Consider the following 21479-nt stretch of genomic DNA (forward strand, 5'->3'; position numbering starts at 1 on the left):
TGAGATAGGGATCAAAGCATTGCTCAATGCACAGATAAATAAAATAAGGAGCATTTAATATTCATGCAATAAAACTGAACCATTACTATACTTTGTACAAAATACACACCTTCTCCCTTATTAATGACAATTCAAGGCAAATTTCCTTTTCTTTATTTATGTATTTATATTTTTGAAAAGCACCTTTTATTTTTGATAGAACACAGATGATAAAAAAAAAAAAATAGTACAAAAACTTTATTTCTACTCTAAATTACATATTTAATTAGTAAAGAGTGTTTAGGGAGCTAGTGTTATATAACCCCATTTGCTCTTACATAAATCAAGCAAAGAACAAAAAATTAACAAAATACAGCCTACAAACAATTCTTTCAAACACATTGTACAGATAATAGGGGTGTTCAAGTGAAAAGGTGCAAAATGACACTGAGGGTATAATTGAAGTCTTTATTCATAAGCAATCACCCGAATTCCTGTGGCTGTGACAGGAGCCAGTCTTCCACTGTGTCCTTCAATTCGTCGTCTGATTTGAAGTGCCTCCCCCCTTTGAGATGTTTTTTAGTAGACCAAACACATGGAAGTCACAAAGTGACATGTCCAGGCTATAGGGTGAACGCTCAAGCTACTCCAAATTGGACTTGGCCATCGCACTTTGTGTGAACTTGGAGATATGTGGAAGTGTGTTACCGCAGAGCAGAATTACTCCCTCTGTGAGCAGCCCACACCATTTGCTCTTGAAGGACTAGCCTAAGATACGGAGTGTCTCATAACACACATCACTGTTAATTTTTTTTCTGTGCTCAAGGAATTCGATGACTTCAAATCTCGGACATTAAAAAAGAGGATGAACATCACCTTGAATGCTGAGGGCACAGCTTTGAATTTTTTAAGGGAAGGTGACGACGCATGCTTCCACTGCATGTTGTCCCATTTTGTCTCTAGCTTGACGCTCCCATCAACAGTGATGATCCGCTCCAAGAAAGCAGGGTCTTCATGCTACCGGAACAGGTGTTGCAGAACTAGCCCCATATACAGTTCCTTCTGCAGTTCACTAAGCTTCTTCGGAACCACTACGTGCACACCTTCTGTTAACCCACGTGTTATGCATCATCACTGCCAACATTTGCTTGTGACACACCAATCACTTGTCACCAGGTCGTTCACTTTTTTTGGCAATGAGTTTAGCCATGATTACGAGGTTTGCCAAGCCTGATCTCAGGTCATCACTCAAACACTTTCACGAAAATGGGCATTCTACTTTAAGGCCGACAACTGGCAAAGAATATCAGCCAGTTTAATCTTTTTCGCACACCAGATTTCTGTATTCTGATCTTCACAATAGTCGAACTTTGCAATGTGAAAGCCATGATATCCTCACATGCACTGCCACATCAATTGGATGGAACATACAACTGCTTACTTCTATCCTGTGTCTTATGTGGATGCCCGACCAAGCGCAGAACTACATCGGATATTACTTTTACTAGATGATTCACTAAGTTATCCTGAAGTGGCATACTTAAGTGCTGACATTTCATACCTTTTCATTTGAACACCCCTCATATAAAATTTGATTAGATGTTTCTGCAAGGCATGATTGAGAGAAAAATATCTTACTTTTAAAATGTTTCTTACATATTTTTCATACAAAAATAGGTCTAAAAAGCAGTTATTCAGATTAATGTCAAAAACCAGTTTAACTGACAATATTCAATAAATGTGTTTAAAAAATTTTAATCTGAATATCTGAAATAAAAATTTAAAAAAAAATTAAAATCAATAAAATTTAGTTTGTTTATGTTTGGATATTTATTGGTTCCATATATTTTTCAGATATGAACTTAAATACATGATCGAATGCATAAACCCATTACAAACCTAATTTAAATTCACGGACAGGAGATGACATCTTTCCATCCCCTCCATTGCTAAATGCAAGCACTCGAAGTTTGTAAACTTTACCCATTGTGAGACCAGATACCACAACCTGAAGATCATTGCCATCCAGATATCTATAAACTTCTTTTGCAGATGTCATATCTTGATCTGATTCCCAATAACGAACCTGAAAGGGGAAAAAAGAATGAGATTTCTTTTGTAACTACTACAGATTGAAAAAGGATAATATTTTTTTAATATGTTATGTTTAAAGAGTTCACTGGGCATTTCTAAGTTTCTCAGAGCTTGTACAGCAATTTCTGTGAATGCTGCACACAGAAATGTAGAGTTACTAGAAACTGATAGGTGTCTTAATCAAATTACTTGGTTATTTCCTTTTGAATCTGCCAGTAAAGTTAAATATATGTCTTACTGTGGATTCTCATTTATGAATTTTATACTGATATCTTAAAGAACTCTCATTATAAGGAGAAATTAAGCTAGAAATTTATCAAGAACCACAATACACAACAGTCTGATCCCTCTGCTAGCCGATTATATTACTTGATATTAACTAGAAATGTTTCAAATAAATTAAATTTAAGGATGCCAATATTTGTATACCAAACTAATGTTAATGCACTTCCCAAGCTACTGATAATACAACTGCTATGAATAATCACACACATTCTTGGAGCACATAATAGAGAAGCAACAACCATTTACTAATGAATCCCAATTTTGCAAGGAGAAAAATTCTTGCTGCTTGCTCTTCTTGTAAACCGCAATGGCATATTTCATTCAATCAACACTACACAAATTAATTATAATGAATGTATATGAGTCCTCATGTTATTATTATAATGTAAGGGTAGCACAACTCTATATACGAGGTGACACACGCACACACACACACACACACACACACAAAAAAAAAAAAAAAAAAAGACTGTGTAGCTTGAAAACAGAGCGGAGATGGCAAAAACTGTTTTGGTGACGTCATTCCACACACCTCATCTATCCATGCAACCAGTTTCAACTTAACCAACCATGCCAGTGGGGAGTACTCATCATTGAGTGAGCGTATTTAACTGCATTTTGCCATAAAAAATGTCTAATGTAAAAAACCGAACAGCTAATCAACATCAAATTTCTAGTGAATCTTAAGAAATCAGCCTAAGAAGAAACATTTCAAATGTTAACTGAGGCTTATGGAGATGAAACTTTATCTCATGCACGTGTGTTTGAATGGCATAAAGCAGTTTTCAGGGGTAAAGGACAGTGTGGAAGATGATGAACGTGCTGGGCTCCTCCTTGGGCGCTCAGCAAGTTCTTCATGATGAATGGGTTCCCTGTGGTCAGACTGTTAATCAATATTACTATACTGAAGTACTCTTTGGGAAAAAATTAGGAAAACAAAGGCCACAGTTGTGGAGTGATGGATGGCTGTTGCAACAGGACAATGCACCTGCTCACACGACCCTATCTGTCAAGCAGTTTCTGACCAGCAAAAACATTACTGTAATGGAGCATTCTACTTATTCACCTGATCTGGCAAATTTTGTTTTATTTCCTAAAGTTAAATCTTACTTAAAGGAAACCCATTTTACCTCAGCTGAAGAGGTTTAGTCAAAAATGGAGAATCTCCTGAAGGGCCTTCCAAAAACCTCGTTTCAGAACTGTTACCGAAAATGGCAGCACCAAATGCAGAAGGGAACTACTTTGAAGGTGATAATGTCGCAGAGAACTGATTCTGTAAGTACAATGAATTATTGGACCAGTCTCTTTTTGTGCGTGTGTGTGTCACACCTTGTATTTACTAGCAAAATTACATTTATGAGAATGTCATCATATCAAAGATTTCATTAATTGATCATAAAGCTTGTCCTTAATGTGGTTATTATTATTCATCATTATTTATGAATACCTGGAATTCAAAGATATAATATGTCTGGAATGGCTTACATATTAATCATACTGAGCATGCAAAGGAAACTTCTTACTAATTTGACTGCAATATGTAATTTTAAATCATGGGCCACTGCACAATTTTCAATGCTAGAAAATCTTTTTAAGAATTTACTGCCCTTACTGATGCAATTACTGTCTGAGAATCTATATTCTGTAATTTTTGTACTTAACTTTTCATACATTGAATTTATATATTGCATATAATTTTCTATAATTTCATCACATATAACGATACCTTTCAACACAACTGATGCAGAAATGCTCCACTGCATAACAGCCATTCAAAGTAGTTCTTATAAAAAATATTTTATAGAAACATATAGAATATTCTCTATAGAACTTTATAGGTAATCCTTTATAGAAATGCTTTTCTATGAAATTTCTCACAGAATAGAATTCTACAGAAATGTTGCTTTGAAAAATTATAGAGAAATTTTAAAAACCTTTTCTCTTCCATAAAAATCTGCAAAGTTTTGAAATTGGAAATTTTAAATTTCTAACATAAAAATAAACACTTAAAATCTGAATCACTTCTGAATGGAAATTTTTGCCCTTTTTCCATTAGTTTAATGTTTTTAACTTTTAAAATTATGTAGTGTTTTGTGCAATTTTTTGTACAGGCTTAATATAATACAAAATTTTAATCTTGTAAAATCAATTTAAATCATAAAATTAGTTAAAAGATTAAATTTATGGTGTTAATTATAAAATTTTAATTACAACATAGTATGTATCTCTGAAAAGAAAAAGGTTTATTAATATTAACTATTATCTAAAATGTATTTATTTTTAACTAAATATTTTTAAATCAAAACAATATGGAAATTTTGTATTAGGAAAAAATCACATTGGTTCCAAAAGGTTTTCTCGCCTTCAAGTCTTAGATTATTTTAAAATGTAGGTTACAAAATTCAATTAAAAATTTAAATTTAATTAACTCTTGTAAATTCCAAACGAAAATTTTATTGATTTTATGCTTTTAAGCACTCAAAAGCTCCTATAACATTTTTTATTAACAAAAAAATTAAAGCAGGGAGACATATTTAGAATTTTTAAGAATTATGGCCCAATTGTCTATCAGCTAGATCTGATAATTCTCAGTAAAGTTTTATTAGTTGATTCTAACATATTATATAAGCGATTCTATATGTAGGACCTTTAGAAATTGGAATTTTTTTTTATAGAACCTCTGCATAAATTTCTATGTATCTCTACAGAATGGAATATATAAACTACAGTACAAAGTCCATAATCCGGACACGTCGGGACTTTAGCGTTTCTGGATTATTATAGATCATCAATTTAAATCTGGCAAGATGGCATGCAGAAATTATACAATTAAAAATATGAAACCGTAATTTATGAAATAAAGAGCAATTATAATCTAAAGGGTATCAAAATTTACAAAAAAAAAAAAAAAAAAAAAAAAAAAAAAAAAAAAAAAAGAGCTTAATATTTGTTTACTTTATTAAACATTTCTTTCAATGTAAGTTGTTTAAGATGCTTCCACAAAAAATTCAAAAAGTGCCATTTTCTTGTGTCATATATAGTGGACTTTCCAATGCCATACTTCTCGCATAATTTGGAGACGGATAGACCTTTATCCATTTTTTGCAGCAATTCCACTTTTTGTTTAATGGACATCGAAACATGCTTTGGCTTTGTAGATCCTTTGGCAGCTCCAGAATTGGAAACACTTTTTGACATAATCGAAAGTTCAAGCTTAATTTTTTATAAAATTGTTCTAACAGTCTGCAAAAAATAATAAGCCGGATCCAGTTAGAAGATTAAGGAACAGAGCAATCTGCAACATTTACTGAAATGCCTTAGGTAATTTTAGCCTAGCTTATACCATCCATTATAATTTAAACGTTCATGCGTAAACACGTAATGTGTTTACAAACATTATGCGCATGCGTAAACACGTAACGTGTTTACGCATGCGCATAATGTTTGTAGCTTTGAGGTCCGGATTACAGACTTTGTACTGTACATGTAAAATTTTATAGAGTTCTGTAGAAGATCTCAGAATTCATATAAAATTATGCCATAATTCTAAAGGATTCTAAAAATGTTTAACACGGTAACTTTTTATAGAATTTTGTAAAACACTTGCATAAGCGTGATAGGTGAGCATTGCTGTGAAGCACGTATTACAGTAAAATACTTTGTCTATGATACACATATATTTAAATCATATATATCATAACCACCAGAGGTGGCATATGCAGCTCCTGGTTTTGCCTTAAAGACATCTCTGCATGTCATTTTCCTTCTCCAGCTAGATTTTACCCAGTTTGATGAGGCAGATACTAGTTTCTTTATAAACTCGAATACATGTAAAAGCCAATGAAAACAATTTAACTTTGTAATACATATATTTCCATATTAAATAAATAATTAGCATTAATACACTTTACTATATGCCACATGAAAAATGACGCAACGAGATATTTTGAGATATGTGTCAAGCTTCAGTGCAATTGCATGATAAAAAGAATATTGAAACATCCATGTGGAGATTTTTACATTTCCTTTTTAACAATAAAATTGTGTTTTATTGAGAATTTTTTTAAAAAATATATAATTCTTGAATTAATACATTTTACTATATTTAGAATTTATGCTATTTATTAATAATTCATTCACATAATTTTTTGCATGTGAGACAGAATGCTTACCTTGTAACCTCTAATGGGTTCCTCTTCAGTAGAAGGTAACACACCTCTCCAAGACACTGATACACTTGTTGGAGTTATAGCTTCAATTCGAACATTTGTAGGTGGACGCAAGGGAGCTGAAATTTATAGTTTGGTTTATAAAAAATGTAATCATACCGTTAACAGTGATCATAAAAAACTATAACATATTTTTCCAAACTATATAGTTAGGAATTTGAAAATGCATAAGTTACTTGTATATTTTTCCTTGGCCATTTTCGACAAATTAAAAAAACGTCCGCAAACAATGCGATTTTAGTGTCAATAATAGATAAGCATGACACAACACATTTGCAAGATTTTTGTTTAGCATTTTTAATCCTAATCCTTAAATAAACCAGTTAACTTTTATAAAGAAGGATTAAGTGATCTGTTTCGTTTTCTTTTGTATTTATAGAACCAATTAAAATAGGAGCTGCGTTACACAGAAGAGCAATCAATGAGTATTTTCAAAGTTAACCCTTTCCGGCACGCTACTCTTTAAAGTTGGAATTTTACCCAAAAAATTTGTAGGCAGTCTATTTAGGCCTAGGAGAGTATGCAGGTATAATTTTACATAAATTACACGAACTGTTTTCATTTTGTGGGTGTGTCCGAAGCGAACACACTGAGCCGCATAAGCTGTGATAGGTGAGCATTGCTGTGAAGCACGTATTACAGTAAAATACTTTGTCTATGATTTAAAAACAGTAGAATCTGATCTCTGCAGCAGATTTAGCATAACCCAGTGTGCACCTAGGGAGGCCTGCTACTCTACACCCCCCAAAAAACGGGGGGGAAAAGGAAACTCTCATTGCTTCGGCAATGCTGAGACCTCTCTGAGCCATTCACACAATTTTAAAATTTATAAGAAAAATAATTAAAACACTATAATATTTAAAATTAATTATTGACTAGAAAAAAATAATTATTAAATATATATATGAATAAAAATCTACAGAAATCAAAACTAAGCAAACTACACACGATGAAAGCAAGAGAAAAAAAAAGAGTCCTCTCGCTGAAAATCAAATAGCTAGGTGATAACAAAGCACCAGGGTCTTCAAAACCAAAAACAGAAAAAAATAAAAACAAATATATAAATAAATATGCGCTCTCAGCCTCCCCTGTGTTTGAAGCATGAGACCAGGTTCTGTGACTCACTCCCAGATGACAGGCACTACCAGTACAGTGTGTACAGTCTGAACACACCATACACTGAAGCTATATGCAATATTTCAAAGATAAAAATTTAAAGTAATACAGAATAGGCAGAATAGAATACAAACAACAAAATTATATAAAGATTTTTTTTTCATTGGTATTCTTTATATTTAAAAAAAAATCTGAGACATTTCTTTGAAAAATCAGTGTCTTTAAAAACAGAATATATCTCAATGTTAATGATTTGCTTGTGTGGTACTGCCATCTATTATTCATAAAAGAGATTAAAAGTAACCATTAATGTAGTTTTCGTGAAACTTATCGATAATTTTCAGTGTTTAAAGAATATTTTTGGTATGTTCACACCGAACAAACTGCGCCGGAAAGGGTTAAGGGGACTGGTTTTAGTGCACATGGTCAATGTATAAAAAGACTGAGGCTTAGCAAAATGTCAAAATAAAAAATACTTTGCAACCACGCAACATCACTTGAATTCAACACCCCACCCTCCAAAAAGATAGAATATTAACAACAAAAAAAAAAATTAACATCTTTGCAAAATATGTAACAGCTTCTAGGACTGCCAAACACTTATAAAAATCAGTCAAGGATTCTATTTTTAGTAATGTATTAAAGCAGTCAAGGATTCTATTTTTAGTAATGTATTAAAGGTATCAAGTAACCAATAAGTAACAAATTTTCTAACTAGAAGAATTTTTTTCTATATAAATTCTAAAACAGAGTTTTTGCATAAGGAGTGCAGCTGGAAATTCTACTTTATTAAAACAGAAAATTGAATTTTAAATTACCTGCTTTAAATGTCCTTGATAAGTATGCAGCACTTTCGACACCACTTCCCGCATCATTATATGCCATGACTGCAACATAATATTCAGTATTGGGCTGTAAACCTACAATTAATCCCCAGTTTTCCAGTCCTCTCTTCAGCAAAATAAGAGAATCAGCAGTACGATCCTTTCCCTTTTGCCAGTATTTAATCTAAAAAGCAAAGAAAAATCATAAATACAGATTTAAAAAATTTAACACAATGAATTTAAATAAAAGAAGCCATTTATAAATAATAATCTTATTAGTTATAAATCTTATTATTTTTAAAGTATTTAAATTCTTCTAGCATAGAGTTTCTCAAACCATGGTCCTCAAAGTCTTCTTTCGTGGTTTCCCAAATTTTCAAAAAAAAAACCAACAAAAATATTTTTTTGATAAATTGCATATACTGCACTACAGTTTAAAATCTCAGAGTTTGGAAATTACTCATAGCAATCATATACCCCTTTTTCCTCCTAAGAATGAAATTTTACAAAATTTATTATCAATTATTGTATCTAAAGGCTTCCTACTCCTAGCAACAAAAGAGGTATTTAAAGCCTTACACATTTATTATTATTTACAGAACAGCCATGCAAGAATCTGCAAACTCATCTAAATTAATATGCATACCAACATTTATTTGATTTTTAGTTAATAAAATAAAGATTATACAAACTCTAATAATCTTGAATTATTAAAAATGAATATAAATTTTCTTCTATTAATGTAATAAATATAAATTTTAATTAACTGTATTTAAAAAATAAAAATATACCATAATATATATATAAAAAATTGCTTTCGAAGGGAACAAGAGTCTAATTTATAAAAGTGATCCCCAACTGAAAAAGATCATTAATTTTTCTGATTCACTGTTTATTCTTACGTAATTAACTTTATCTTTTATTCAGTATCTTAATACTGATTTAAATAGAATGCACATTAACTGGGGGGGATGAACCTAATTTTAAACAGTCTTATTAGAAATAGTATTTGAGGTAACTTAACATTTTATACTGCTAAATAAACATGGAAGTTCATATTATTTCCCATATAATTAGTAAATCTGAATATATATTACACCGGTTGTTCACCAGATATTAAAATGATGTTCTGTTTCCATATGTGCATGCTTAATCATGTCTGTTGTGATTGCAATAAGAGTGACAAAGGGATTTTGCAATAAGTGACTGACAAATGATCTTAAAATTGCGCAAAACAGATTTATATTCTATGTACAACATAACATGTGCTGTGTTTTTTATTGTTCAGTTATATATCATCTTCATCAAAATTGGCTTATTAAAGATGCTCTGTCATTATTATTCAAAAAAGCTTCTGTGCATATCATAGTTACTTCACCCATTCCCTACAGTCAATAATTCGAGACTTTTAAATTACTTTGGCATAAAAACCTACAAGAATGATTTTTGACAAATTCTTCTTCCAAATCTGCGGTGATTTACAGCTACTTCAAACAGGTTCACCTTTTTTATGACTTTGTGTTACTGTTGTTGATAAAAATAAAAAATAAAAATACCTTTTGATTATTTAAAAAATATTAGTTTTATTGAACAGTCTATTTTATATACTTAGCTTTTTTTTATAGTAATAATGAAATTAAAGACTGCTCTTCAGAATAAAGATATTATTGATTTATTATTAAATTTAAGATTTTCTTTAGACTTATGTCAGTATTTTGAAGTATTAGGATTAATTTTGTATAAAATCAGAATTCAACTCACCCTGTATCCAATAAGTTTTCCACGAATCTTTTCTCTGTTCAACTCCAATGGAGCCCAAGTAACATTCAAAGCAGTTGAATTGAACGGAACAGCATATACCTGAGAAGGCTGCACTTGTGGAACTAAATATTACAAAAATAAATAAATAAATAAATTAATTAAAAGAAATAACTGATTTATTTAAATTTGGGGGAAATAACCAAGGAAACTTACACATATTCCATTAATCAATTACAATAGCAATAAAGTTTCAACTTAATAATTATTTTTAAGTAGTATAAATGCTTTCAAATAAACATGATTTAAAAAATTGCAAATAAGAATATTCAAATTTTAAAAACTTACTGTTTTCAGCTGAATATATTTCTACTTCTTCACTATAAGGCCCAGGCCCAATGCTATTGATAGCTTGCACCTTTACTAAATATGGTTTGTAGTAGTTCTCTTCTCCAACATTTATCACAAACAAACCAATATTATGCCAACTTTTTAATGAGAGTTCTTGGAACTTAGCATCAGAATTAGCAGGTTTGTATGACACATTGTACCATATTTCTGGAGCATTCCATTCTTGAGGAGATAATGGCTACCAAAAAAGAAACTTCAATGGTACTAACACTTCATAAAATTACAATATATTCCATTATACCCATAATATTATAAAAGCATAAAAATTATATTTTTAATTTAAGCTCAAAACTACAAAATTTCAGAATAATCATTAGAACTGAAGAAATGTATTATCAAAATTTAAATCACAATAATTTTTATTTTTGAGAAAGTTTTAAAGTGTCATAAATTTTCATTGAGGCACTTCACTGTTTAAAATAATTTTGATCTTCTGTGGAGGTGGTCATCTTACAGAACATCAAAAAACATGTTAAATAAAAATTTCTTTTTCCTAATGTTCTAAAAATTATTGGTCACTTTCAGAGGTGGTCATCATTTTACATCCATACCGGTACATTTATTTTCACCCTTGGTTGGCAAATTTATACAAGAATTTAGTCATATCAACAGAACATAGAGCTGCATTTGCACAAATCTGAAAAAGCATTACTGCATTGAAAATGTAATAAATTCTGCATGAAATAAATTACAAGTGGAGCTGAAGACTTGGGAAGTGAAAAAAAAAAAAAATCAGAAAATATAAGTGGCAAAAAGTAGTTATGTACTTATCTTAAAACTTAATCTATTTTTAAAATAATGTCAAAATCCCAATTAACTGGGGTAGATTAAATAATGAGTCATCTTTTTTTTTAAAAAAAAAGAAAGAAAGAAAAAAGGAGTTATATTTGTTTACTGCAGAATGATGGAAAAATTATTATCACAAATCAGTGGCATAAAACAAAACAAATTACCAAATACACAAAAAGGAAAGGAAAAATTTATGCGATAACAGTGACAGCAGATTACTTCATTGTTTGAAAGTTGTTTTTACCTACAATTTTATGCAATTTAATTGTACATAATCCAGAATATACAAATACTGCAGTGAAAAAAGACCTAACTGGCATTTTCCCCCTAAGTTTGAATTTAATGATATTGTTCAAGTTCTCTCATAAATGAGGCTCAGTGGCGCAGTGGCAGCACATCGCGCAGCAGCACCACAGGTCCAGGGTTCGATTACCGGGCTGGGCAAGGTCGACTCAGCCTTTCATCCCTTGATTTCTATCACTTGGGTCGATAAAATGAGTACCAAGTTCGCTTGGGGACTAAACACTGGGGGTTCTGCGATAAGCTGATCACTTGTTCAGGGCATATGCTTACGCACCCCAGGGCCCATGGTCAAGAAAGCAGATTTAGGGTACTGCAGGCCTTGGCTCATTAGGGCTGTTACGCCACTGAGTTTAGTTTAGTTTCTCTCATAAATATCACTTTTTAATATTAACTATAATTTAGTTTTTTTTATTTTAAATGTTTCCCCCCTCTCAGTTTATAGGTTTTCTTTGAATATTAATTTATACAACCAAATGAATTAACTTTCTATATTAAACTGCCTGAAAATATAGACAAATTATTATTAGCATTTTTTCTACTAATTATAATAGATGTTAAAGTTTTCTCTTTTCAAAGTTCTGCTAATTGCCCTTGGATTAACCGTGATTTTGAGTTAAATGTAGATGTATTTCTTGATATTACCTGGTTAATCTGGAGCTGATTGCATAGTAAAATTTTAATAGTGTGTGTGGGGGAGGGGGATGAATATTACCACTAACCCAATTAAACATCATACATTATATTTCTCTCTTTTTTCTTATCATCTACACAACAAAATGTATTAGAAAGATATTTTCATCAGTTGCTCCTCTCATTTTTCTTAAAATTGGCACATAAAATACAATAAGTATTTGGGAAAATTATACACATTCAATAAGTTTATGTAGTGGAATTAATATGAGAACCACTTACAATTCAGTTTATGGCAGCAACACGGAATAGTTTTTAAAGTAACATTACTTTTCCTTGATAAACCTAGAATTCCTTTCTTTGCTTCTTGTTTTATATATATTTAGATGCTTCATATTAATTTTATTTATTTTCTCAAGCCTCATCCCATCTCTGGGGGAAACTATCTATTTCACACTATCTATGCAAACAAAATCTAATAAAAACTGTATCAACAGCATACATGTTAACCTTACTAGCATAACTTTCAGGACACTGTGGGGAAGGGGGTATGAATATTAAAAAAAAAAAAAAAAAAAAAAAAAAAAAAAACTGGTACATATCTGATTACTTTTAAGAGGGGAGGGGATAAAATATTTATTATAAAAAATGGAAAAGTAGGCAAATTCATATCATTAATAAAATTGTTAAAATTTCAGTGTCAGTATATTCAAACATTGCTAAACATGATAGATAAGGATACTTTTAAATATGAAAAGAAGGAAAATAAAAATTTTCAGTTCCATATAAATTTCCCTAAAATAATGTAACTTTAATACATAAGGTTGTTCAGGGTTCATAGCCATATTTTAGTTAAAAAAATAAGCACCTATAAGCACTTTTCAAGCACATTTTAAGAAAAAAAAATAAGCACCTGTCTAATTACATTATACACAACTGCATAACCTTAAAAATTAGACTTGTAATTTAAAATATGAGAAATGCAGTATTTATTAAGAGAGAATAAGCATTACCCCAACCATGGAAAATAATTACTTTTTTTTTTTTTTTTTTTTTTTAAATTTTAAATAACAGTTCAATTTACAGAACTAGTTTACAATGAGAGAAAAAAAAACTATGCAGAAGTAAACTATATTACAAAATTTAATGATGAAATTTCAGTTCAAAATAGAGAAAATAAATAATAATAAGGTATTCGCTTGGAACCTAATAATAAATACAATTTATTTTTCCACTCATATTGATATTTAAATAATTTAAATCTAAATTCTGAACATTTTCTAAATTTTCATTGTATATCAGTTTTCCCTTAACAAATATTGCAAGCAAAGTAATTTAAGTAAAAAAGAGGAACATTTCTGAAATCAGAAGACAGAAATTTGCTTCATGCAGTTATCCTTTAACAGTAAAAGCTTAACTAACCCGCATACTTGGAAATTGGCGAATATTCGGTCGGACAGCCGAGCTTAACTTGAAAAAGAGGAGCGGAGGGTAGACTGAAGCCGCTCTTTAGATTTTCCCGCTAAATAAATGCTTTTGACATTTCGATATGTGCATCATACAAAAATAAACCAATGGAACTGAAAAATATTCTGCTTAGCAAGCACAGTAAAACTCTTTTAAGTGTTCATAAACAAATCTCGGACAGAACATCAAAATTAATTATCTCTGCAAAATATCGCAAATGTTATTGCGCAATACGTGTGCCGTAATTCTTCCCTACGTGATATTGCGCAATCGGAATCAACAGCTGAAGGTATTGAGAGAATAAAGAACTGAATAACTGCAGTGTTTTTCATTCTAATTTTCAACAGACAGCGTTAAATTTCCGGAATAGAATCATTCTTTGCTTGGTAGACCGCAGAACTTTTAGTACTATTCAATCCAGATTGGAAACTGACAAAAAAAAAAAAAAAAAAAAAAAGTCCGTTTCTTGTTTTGCAACGAACTGTAACAGGTCCAATATTTGAGATTTTGCGAAGAAAGGGGAGAACCTCCCAATCTTCGTACTGTATAATGTATTGGCCAAAAAAATGAAATTATTTTGACTATTCGATTACTTTCCCTTTATTTAAGCCATTCCGAATATTATTCCTTAGAAAGCTAATCTGTGTTAAAACACAACCATTTTTGGAAGTTTACTATACTTCAGCAGTTACTGCAACTATGTTATTATAAACATTCATACATATGCTCATAATATAAGCATAATAATCATAATAAACACGAATATGAACTGACCAAGCGGAACGAGAATACAAATTATTAAGATCTTGATAGAAATTCAAGCATGTGTAGTATTTGGGTGGGATGAAAAGAATGCTGAATGTACCGGAATTTTCTACTACTTTTGCAATTCTTTGACCGATAGAACGACGGGCACCTGTCTGTACTCTTCGTGCACACCAAAGGTTATGTTAATGCAGAGAAAGGGGGAAAAGCTTTTTCAGGGAGTATGATTCACTATCTGACATTTCATATTAGGAAGAAAAGTTGTTTATTTAGTTTTGGCTTTGGTACGGGGAAAAATAGCGCGTTCATTAAAAAAAAAAAAGCACTAAAAGCAAAAAATAAGCACTAAAAAAAAAAAAAAAAAAAGGGCTTTAAAGAAAAAGTAAGCACCTATAAGGGCCTTTATATTTTATTTTCAAATATAAGGACTTATAAGCACTTATAAGGACCGCTACGAACCCTGTTGTTGAACATATTCTCATTAGTTTTCCATGAAAATTAATGCTTTATTATTTTTTTTATTTAAATCAGCAAAAAACATGTCATGGTAAATATTGGCTATTGCTAGCCATTACTTTTTTCTGGCAGTATTTGAAGTGCACATCAGAAAAACGACATGTCTTTTGGGGCTATCCAAGAGTCGAACCATTTTTTGGCATTTTAATAAGAAAGGAAACGCTGCTTAACAAGGCCATCGATTGAAACAAGTGATAATCAGAACGGACAATGCTTGGTGAATTTGCTGGGTGCAGTAGAATTTCCCATTTAAGTGTTTCCAAATGGGTTTTCAGCAGGTTTGCAACATGTGTTTGAGCATTATGCTGCAAAATCACTTCGTCATGTCTCTGCTTATACAGCAGCTGTTTTTCCCTTCAATGTTTGACTTAATGCATCAATTGTAGTTGATAACAATCTCCCATGTCTGTTTCATTTAGTTTGAGCAGCTCATAATAAACTATAACCAGCTGATCCCACCAAATGCAGAACAGAAGTCTGGAAACATGTATATGATGCTTACCTGATGATTTTCTATGCTTGGGGTTGTCAAAGTAGTACATCCATTTTTCATTACCAGTCTTGATACGATGCAAAAAAAGAAAAATCTTTCCCTTTCTGCCTCTGAAGCAGATATTCACATGTAAAAAAGACATCATTCAACATCTCTTAACTTCAACTGGTACGGCCCCAGTGACATTGCTTTTGAATCAACTGTTGTGCAATCAATTCTAAGTGATTCTGAAAGTTCAGCTAGCATTTGACATGTGTCTTCATAAAGTAATGCCTTCAATTTTTCATCTTCAAACTTTTGCAGTGTGCCAGAACATTCTTCATCTTCAATATCAAAACCTTTACTTTTGATGTGTCTCAAGCAATCTCTGTACTTTATCTATATGTCATAAGTCTACAGAACCTACAAATTTTTTTAATTAAGTAGTACCACAAATACTTCTTTTTGGGGGGACACAAAATTTGATATGTTTAACACTGTGAAAAAAATTGTTTGCATTTCAGCAAAATAACATACACCGAATTTCAAGCTTGCTTATACATTTCCATGTAGATCTTAACTACATACATGTAATGTCATTTGTTAAAAAACAGCAAGAACTTATTCAAACACAAAATAACACTATTATTTTAATGATATAATGATTTTATGATCGTAAAAAACGGCCAGGAAATTTGATATCAACGAATTAAAGTTTGCATAGCCAGTCTAGTATTAAAGCTTTCAAAGCTAATGATGCATAACAAGGAAAGAATTCATCTTTGATACAATAAAAGAGCCTAATTCGAATAAAACACAAATATCTGCCAAGAGGAAGCACTTAAAATACAGAATTACTGGCAAATTGGAATAATTATTCACATTTTTAGAAAAAATTGCAAAATTCATAAGAAATTGATGTCATATAACAAAAAAACTGGTAAAAGTTGCCAAATATGCAATATTTTTAATAATAATATATAGTTCCAAATTTCACTTTTTACTGATAAAATTTAACTATATTACCAAAACAAGTTGCTAACAATGTAGAACAATAAATTATTTGAAGTAATCAAAAGAAAGAAAAACATGCTCATGCAAGATTTTAAATTAAGAAAAAAAAAAAAAAAAAATTTAGTGTAGGTTTATTCAACTTTACTTATGAATTAAACTATTGACTTCGAGGTCACTCAGACACAGGTCTCTTTTCTTCAGAAGCAAAACAAAAAAAGGTTTTCGTCTTTTTTTTATTGCTTGACTCAATTATTATATTTTTCTTCAAAGAAGGTAAGAAAACTTCATGTCATTAAATTATTTTTCGTGGATCCGCATATCTCAGTTTTGCTTTAATTCACAATTCGTTTAATCTAACACTTTTTCACATTTAAAGTATTTATTTTCGAACATGCTTCTTATACTTTGGTAAATAATTTAATTTCCAAATGATTCAAAATCAAGCTCTGAATAGTCTTAAAGTGACCAATAAAAAATAAAACAAAAATGTATTACATATATGATTGCTGCATACAAATTTACAGATGATGACAGATGATGATAATGATATCTCGCATTAAATATTTTGGTTAGGTATATATAAAGGAAAAAGCATGTACTGATAAAAGAACATAGAAAAATATGAAAATATGTACAAGTAAATTGATGCAATAAGAGCAAGAAGCATTGTATTAATCCCCTTCCCTCTCCCAAAAAAGAAGCAACAAGAAAAAGAAATAATAATTAAAAAATTCATTTTTACTAGACGAATCAGGAAGAGCCATTAGGCTTAATGAATGCTCACAGGAATCAGAAGTGTTATTTTTTGTGATGCATTGGCAGGTATTGACTAATACACCAGCATCTCAAAAAGAAACATGAATACCTGCTCTGTAAAAAGTAAAATAGAAATAAAACTTACATCCCAAGTAATAGTAAGACTCCCAGCTTTTCCACCACCTCCTCCAACATTTGATGGTGCAACATGAGGAACATCTTTGTCGGTATTATAAATTGGACTTGGATCACTTGGTTCACCTTTACCCAATGAATTTATAGCTGACACCCTAAAGGAATATTTACTCCATGGTGACAGAACATTAAATAATTCTATTTCTCTTCGACCAGATTCAGGTCTAATCTTGTATTTTTCAACATCTGAAAAATATATATATATATATATATATATGTTACGATAGCACAACATATTTGAATAGTTGATGATATCTTTTAGAATAATGAATTTGCAGATACTATCTTACAGAAATCCAATTGAGGAATAAATGTTCCATTGAAGTTAGTAGCATAGTCCATCCATTTTGAAAAAGAATAAACAGTTGAGCCCAATTAAATTTCTTATTTATTTAAATTTGCATTTTGGTGGTCACAATTCCCTTGGTACTCAAATCATGCCTACTTCCAAAACATTCACAATTTTTATACTGTAGTGACAGAAGACTGCTGCAACGTCTTAACAGGATAAAAGCATCAGCCAGAAGAGAGAATGACACAGTAGTAATGCAAAGGAAACAGGGATGGAGGCATAAAGGTTTAGGTTTACAAATTACTTTGATTAGGCAAGAGATATCTGCATTAAGGATTACATAAGATCACATGATTAATTTGAATGACGCAATTAAGATTTATAGAGCTATTTTTAAGACAGAGAAATGAAGTCCCTAAATTGAATTAAAAAATAAAAGAGGTTATAGCCAATTAAAATTTCAAGTTTGCTTTCTTTTTTTTTTTAATTTTACATATATACACATTAATATTACATAGTAACAGATTCTTTAGAAAGCACTTTGTCCTAAATCACAAAATGTAATATTATAAATAAAACTTTTATAAAAGACTACTACACTGGGTTATTAAAACCAATTACTGAGTTTAAACTAAAAGACAGGGCACATGCAATAATCAGAGCAGAGTACATCTGAATGCAAAGAACTATAAAATAAATATTAGCAAAACTCCCATCTCTACAAACATTAAAAAATGACTGAATGTTTTAAATTATTTATTATAAAAAGAACAGAAAAAATATCACACTCAAAATTATTTTATCTGAAAGAAAAAATACATTCTTGCTTTTTAATACCTTTAAATGGCACACATTGTTTTTATTTAAGATACAAATATGTTTTTCACTTAATATGTAAATATGATCATGTCTTAGAAACTGATGAATGACCAGAATGAAAAGAATCTAAAAGTAGTCCTCAAAAAGACTGGTAATAGCGTGAAACATAGCAGCTTTAATTTATTTCTCACATACACTTATACATTGCCTCAGTGAATTTAATTACCTTGTCATTAATAAACAAACCCAGCAATTCAAAAGCAGTATGTTGCTACTGCAATATGAAGTAACAGATCTTTAATTTAAACAAACAAAAATTATTGGACTCAAATTGCAACCAAAATTATTGGAGGTTGGATACGCTGCCATATTCAATGTGCCCTGATGCACAACCACTTATGTGAAAGCTACCATTCAGCGAGAATAAGTCCTTTAATTATCTTTCAAACTGAAATATAATCTGTTATTCATAAATAAACAGAATGATATAAAAATATAAATTTGCAATTCTTAACAATTTAGTTTTCGTTTTACTATTACTAGTACTGTTTCTTTCTCTTATAAATTAAAATATACTTAATTTATAATACATTCCATTGGTAATTTTTATGAACATTTGCTGTTTTGCTGTATTTAAAAAAAAAAAAAAAAAAAAAGTTTCTAGTTTCCTATATTATATAACTGGTACAGAAGCCCTTCATTTTTAAAATTATTATGTTTTATATTTTCTTATATTTAAAAACATTTTTTAAACTTCTAAAAGAAACTTTTTTTTAGGTTTGATTTAAGTTAAAAAAAAACATCAGCATCTGCCAGATATGAGCACCTGTGATATAAACATAAATATAATTTGATCCATACAAATGCTGGATGCCATACATGAACTACCAACAAATTTTGAGGTACTGCAAAATAATGAAATAAACACCAGTATCACACTGCCTGCCACCATCTATACTTAATTGAATTCATTGAGTGTTGATTGCATTAGAAGATGCGAATGTTTTCGAAATGCTAATTGAAATCAGCAGCTCTGTGCCTCTGGGTTATTTGAAGTAAGTCTCAAAATCGATTAATTATTTTTCTATGTGTATCTGTCCTTTTTTCAATACTTATACATGATTTAATAAAATAGTCATTCTTTTCATGCACTAAAATTGCCGTCTAGTTAAATTTGGCACCAAGTGACATCCTGTTAACCAGAAAGCACCATATAAATAAAAAATAAATTATCCCTTAATTCCATATTATAAAAGTAATTAAAATTTGTAAGAATATTTATTAAAAGAAAAATTTCAATTGTAGGTGTTACTCACTTTCTTTCAGAACCACCCATGTTGAATTATGATTCGTTCTCCCTTCAATGGTATATGCTTTAATTGGATCCCCATTAGGAGAACCATCACTCCAATGAATTCTACCTGAGGTAGCAGTTAAGTCTTCTGCCAGTACAGCACCAGGAGCCCCAGGTGGACCTAACAATACCAATGACTCAACATTTCATATTTGCCAACTTTACAACAGTAAAAATCATGCAATTTTTGGAAAAAAAGAAAAGAAATTATGGAAAAATTATAAGGTTAATTTTATAGAGATAACTGACACGAATCTACTAAATAAAGAAAAATATTTAACATAAAAAAATTAAACAAATAAAACTAATTTTATAAAAAATTTTTAAAAATTTGTAAATAATTCATAATATTGGGTTGGCAACTAAGTAATTGCGGATTTCACTCATAGATGGCTTCAGTTGAATTTTTAGGGTTGCAGACGTAGTACAAATGTAAAACACATTTTGTTATTTGATAGTTGGCAATTCAGCTGTCAATCAGTAAAAAAAGTTTTTTGATGGGTTGCGAAGTTTTCGTTTGGCGTTCGTTGAAAAATGGAAAATCAAAAGGAACATTTTCGTCATATTTTGCTTTTTTATTTCCGCAAAGGGAAAAAGCATCGCAAGCTCATAAAAAGTTATGTGCTGTTTATGGTGACGAAGCCTTAAAAGAACGGCAGTGTCAAAATTGGTTTGCCAAATTTCGTTCTGGTGATTTTTCACTCAAAGTTGAAAAAAGCTCTGGTCGTCCAGTTGAAGTTGATGAGGACCTAATCAAAGCAATAATTGCTACGGATCGTCACAGCACAACACGTGAGATTGCAGAGAAGCTTCATGTATCACATACATGCATTGAAAATCACTTAAAACAACTTGGCTATGTTCAAAAACTCGATACATGGGTTCCTCATGAACTGAAAGAAACGCATTTAACGCAGCGCATTAACAGCTGCAATTTGCTAAAGAAACGTAATGAAAATGATCCATTTTTAAAACGACTGATAACTGGCGATGAAAAATGGGTTGTTTACAACAATATCAAGCGGAAAAGATCATGGAGCAGGCCAGGTGAACCAACTCAAACAACATCAAAAGCTGATATTCATCAAAAGAAGGTTTTGTTATCAGTTTGGAGGGATTTCAAAGGAATTGTCTACTTTGAACTCTTATCACACAACCGAACGATCAATTCTGATGTCTACATTGAACAACTAATGAAATTAAACAATGCAGTTGAAGAAAAGCGGCCCGAATTGACAAATTGAAAAGGTGTTGTATTCCATCATGACAATGCAAGGCCACACACATCTTTGGTCACTCGGCAAAATTATTGGAGCTTGGTTGGGATGTTTTGCCACATCCACCATATAGTCCTGACCTTGCACTATTTGATTACTTTTTGTTTCGATCTTTACAAAACTCCTTGAATGGT

At 30.8% G+C, this 21479-nt stretch overlaps 1 protein-coding gene across 4 annotated transcripts in view; it reads right to left on the minus strand.

Moving 5' to 3' along the window:
• The window catches only part of Cont (Contactin), a 157637-nt gene that overhangs the window by 34817 nt on the left and 101341 nt on the right, over positions 1-21479 (minus strand). For all 4 annotated transcript variants that reach the window (XM_085811179.1, XM_085811180.1, XM_085811182.1 and 1 more), the window contains 7 exons: positions 20031-20189; positions 17554-17789; positions 10634-10874; positions 10289-10410; positions 8522-8711; positions 6531-6646; positions 1879-2065 (listed from right to left, as the gene is read on the minus strand). In XM_085811179.1, the coding sequence (XP_085667305.1) occupies positions 1879-2065; positions 6531-6646; positions 8522-8711; positions 10289-10410; positions 10634-10874; positions 17554-17789; positions 20031-20189 (1251 nt within the window). The remainder of the gene's footprint in view (positions 1-1878; positions 2066-6530; positions 6647-8521; positions 8712-10288; positions 10411-10633; positions 10875-17553; positions 17790-20030; positions 20190-21479) is intronic.

Source organism: Stegodyphus dumicola, chromosome 2, assembly GCF_044657685.1.
Source record: "Stegodyphus dumicola isolate Sdum_Otavi_A_Nest chromosome 2, ASM4465768v1".
NCBI lineage: Eukaryota > Metazoa > Arthropoda > Arachnida > Araneae > Eresidae > Stegodyphus > Stegodyphus dumicola.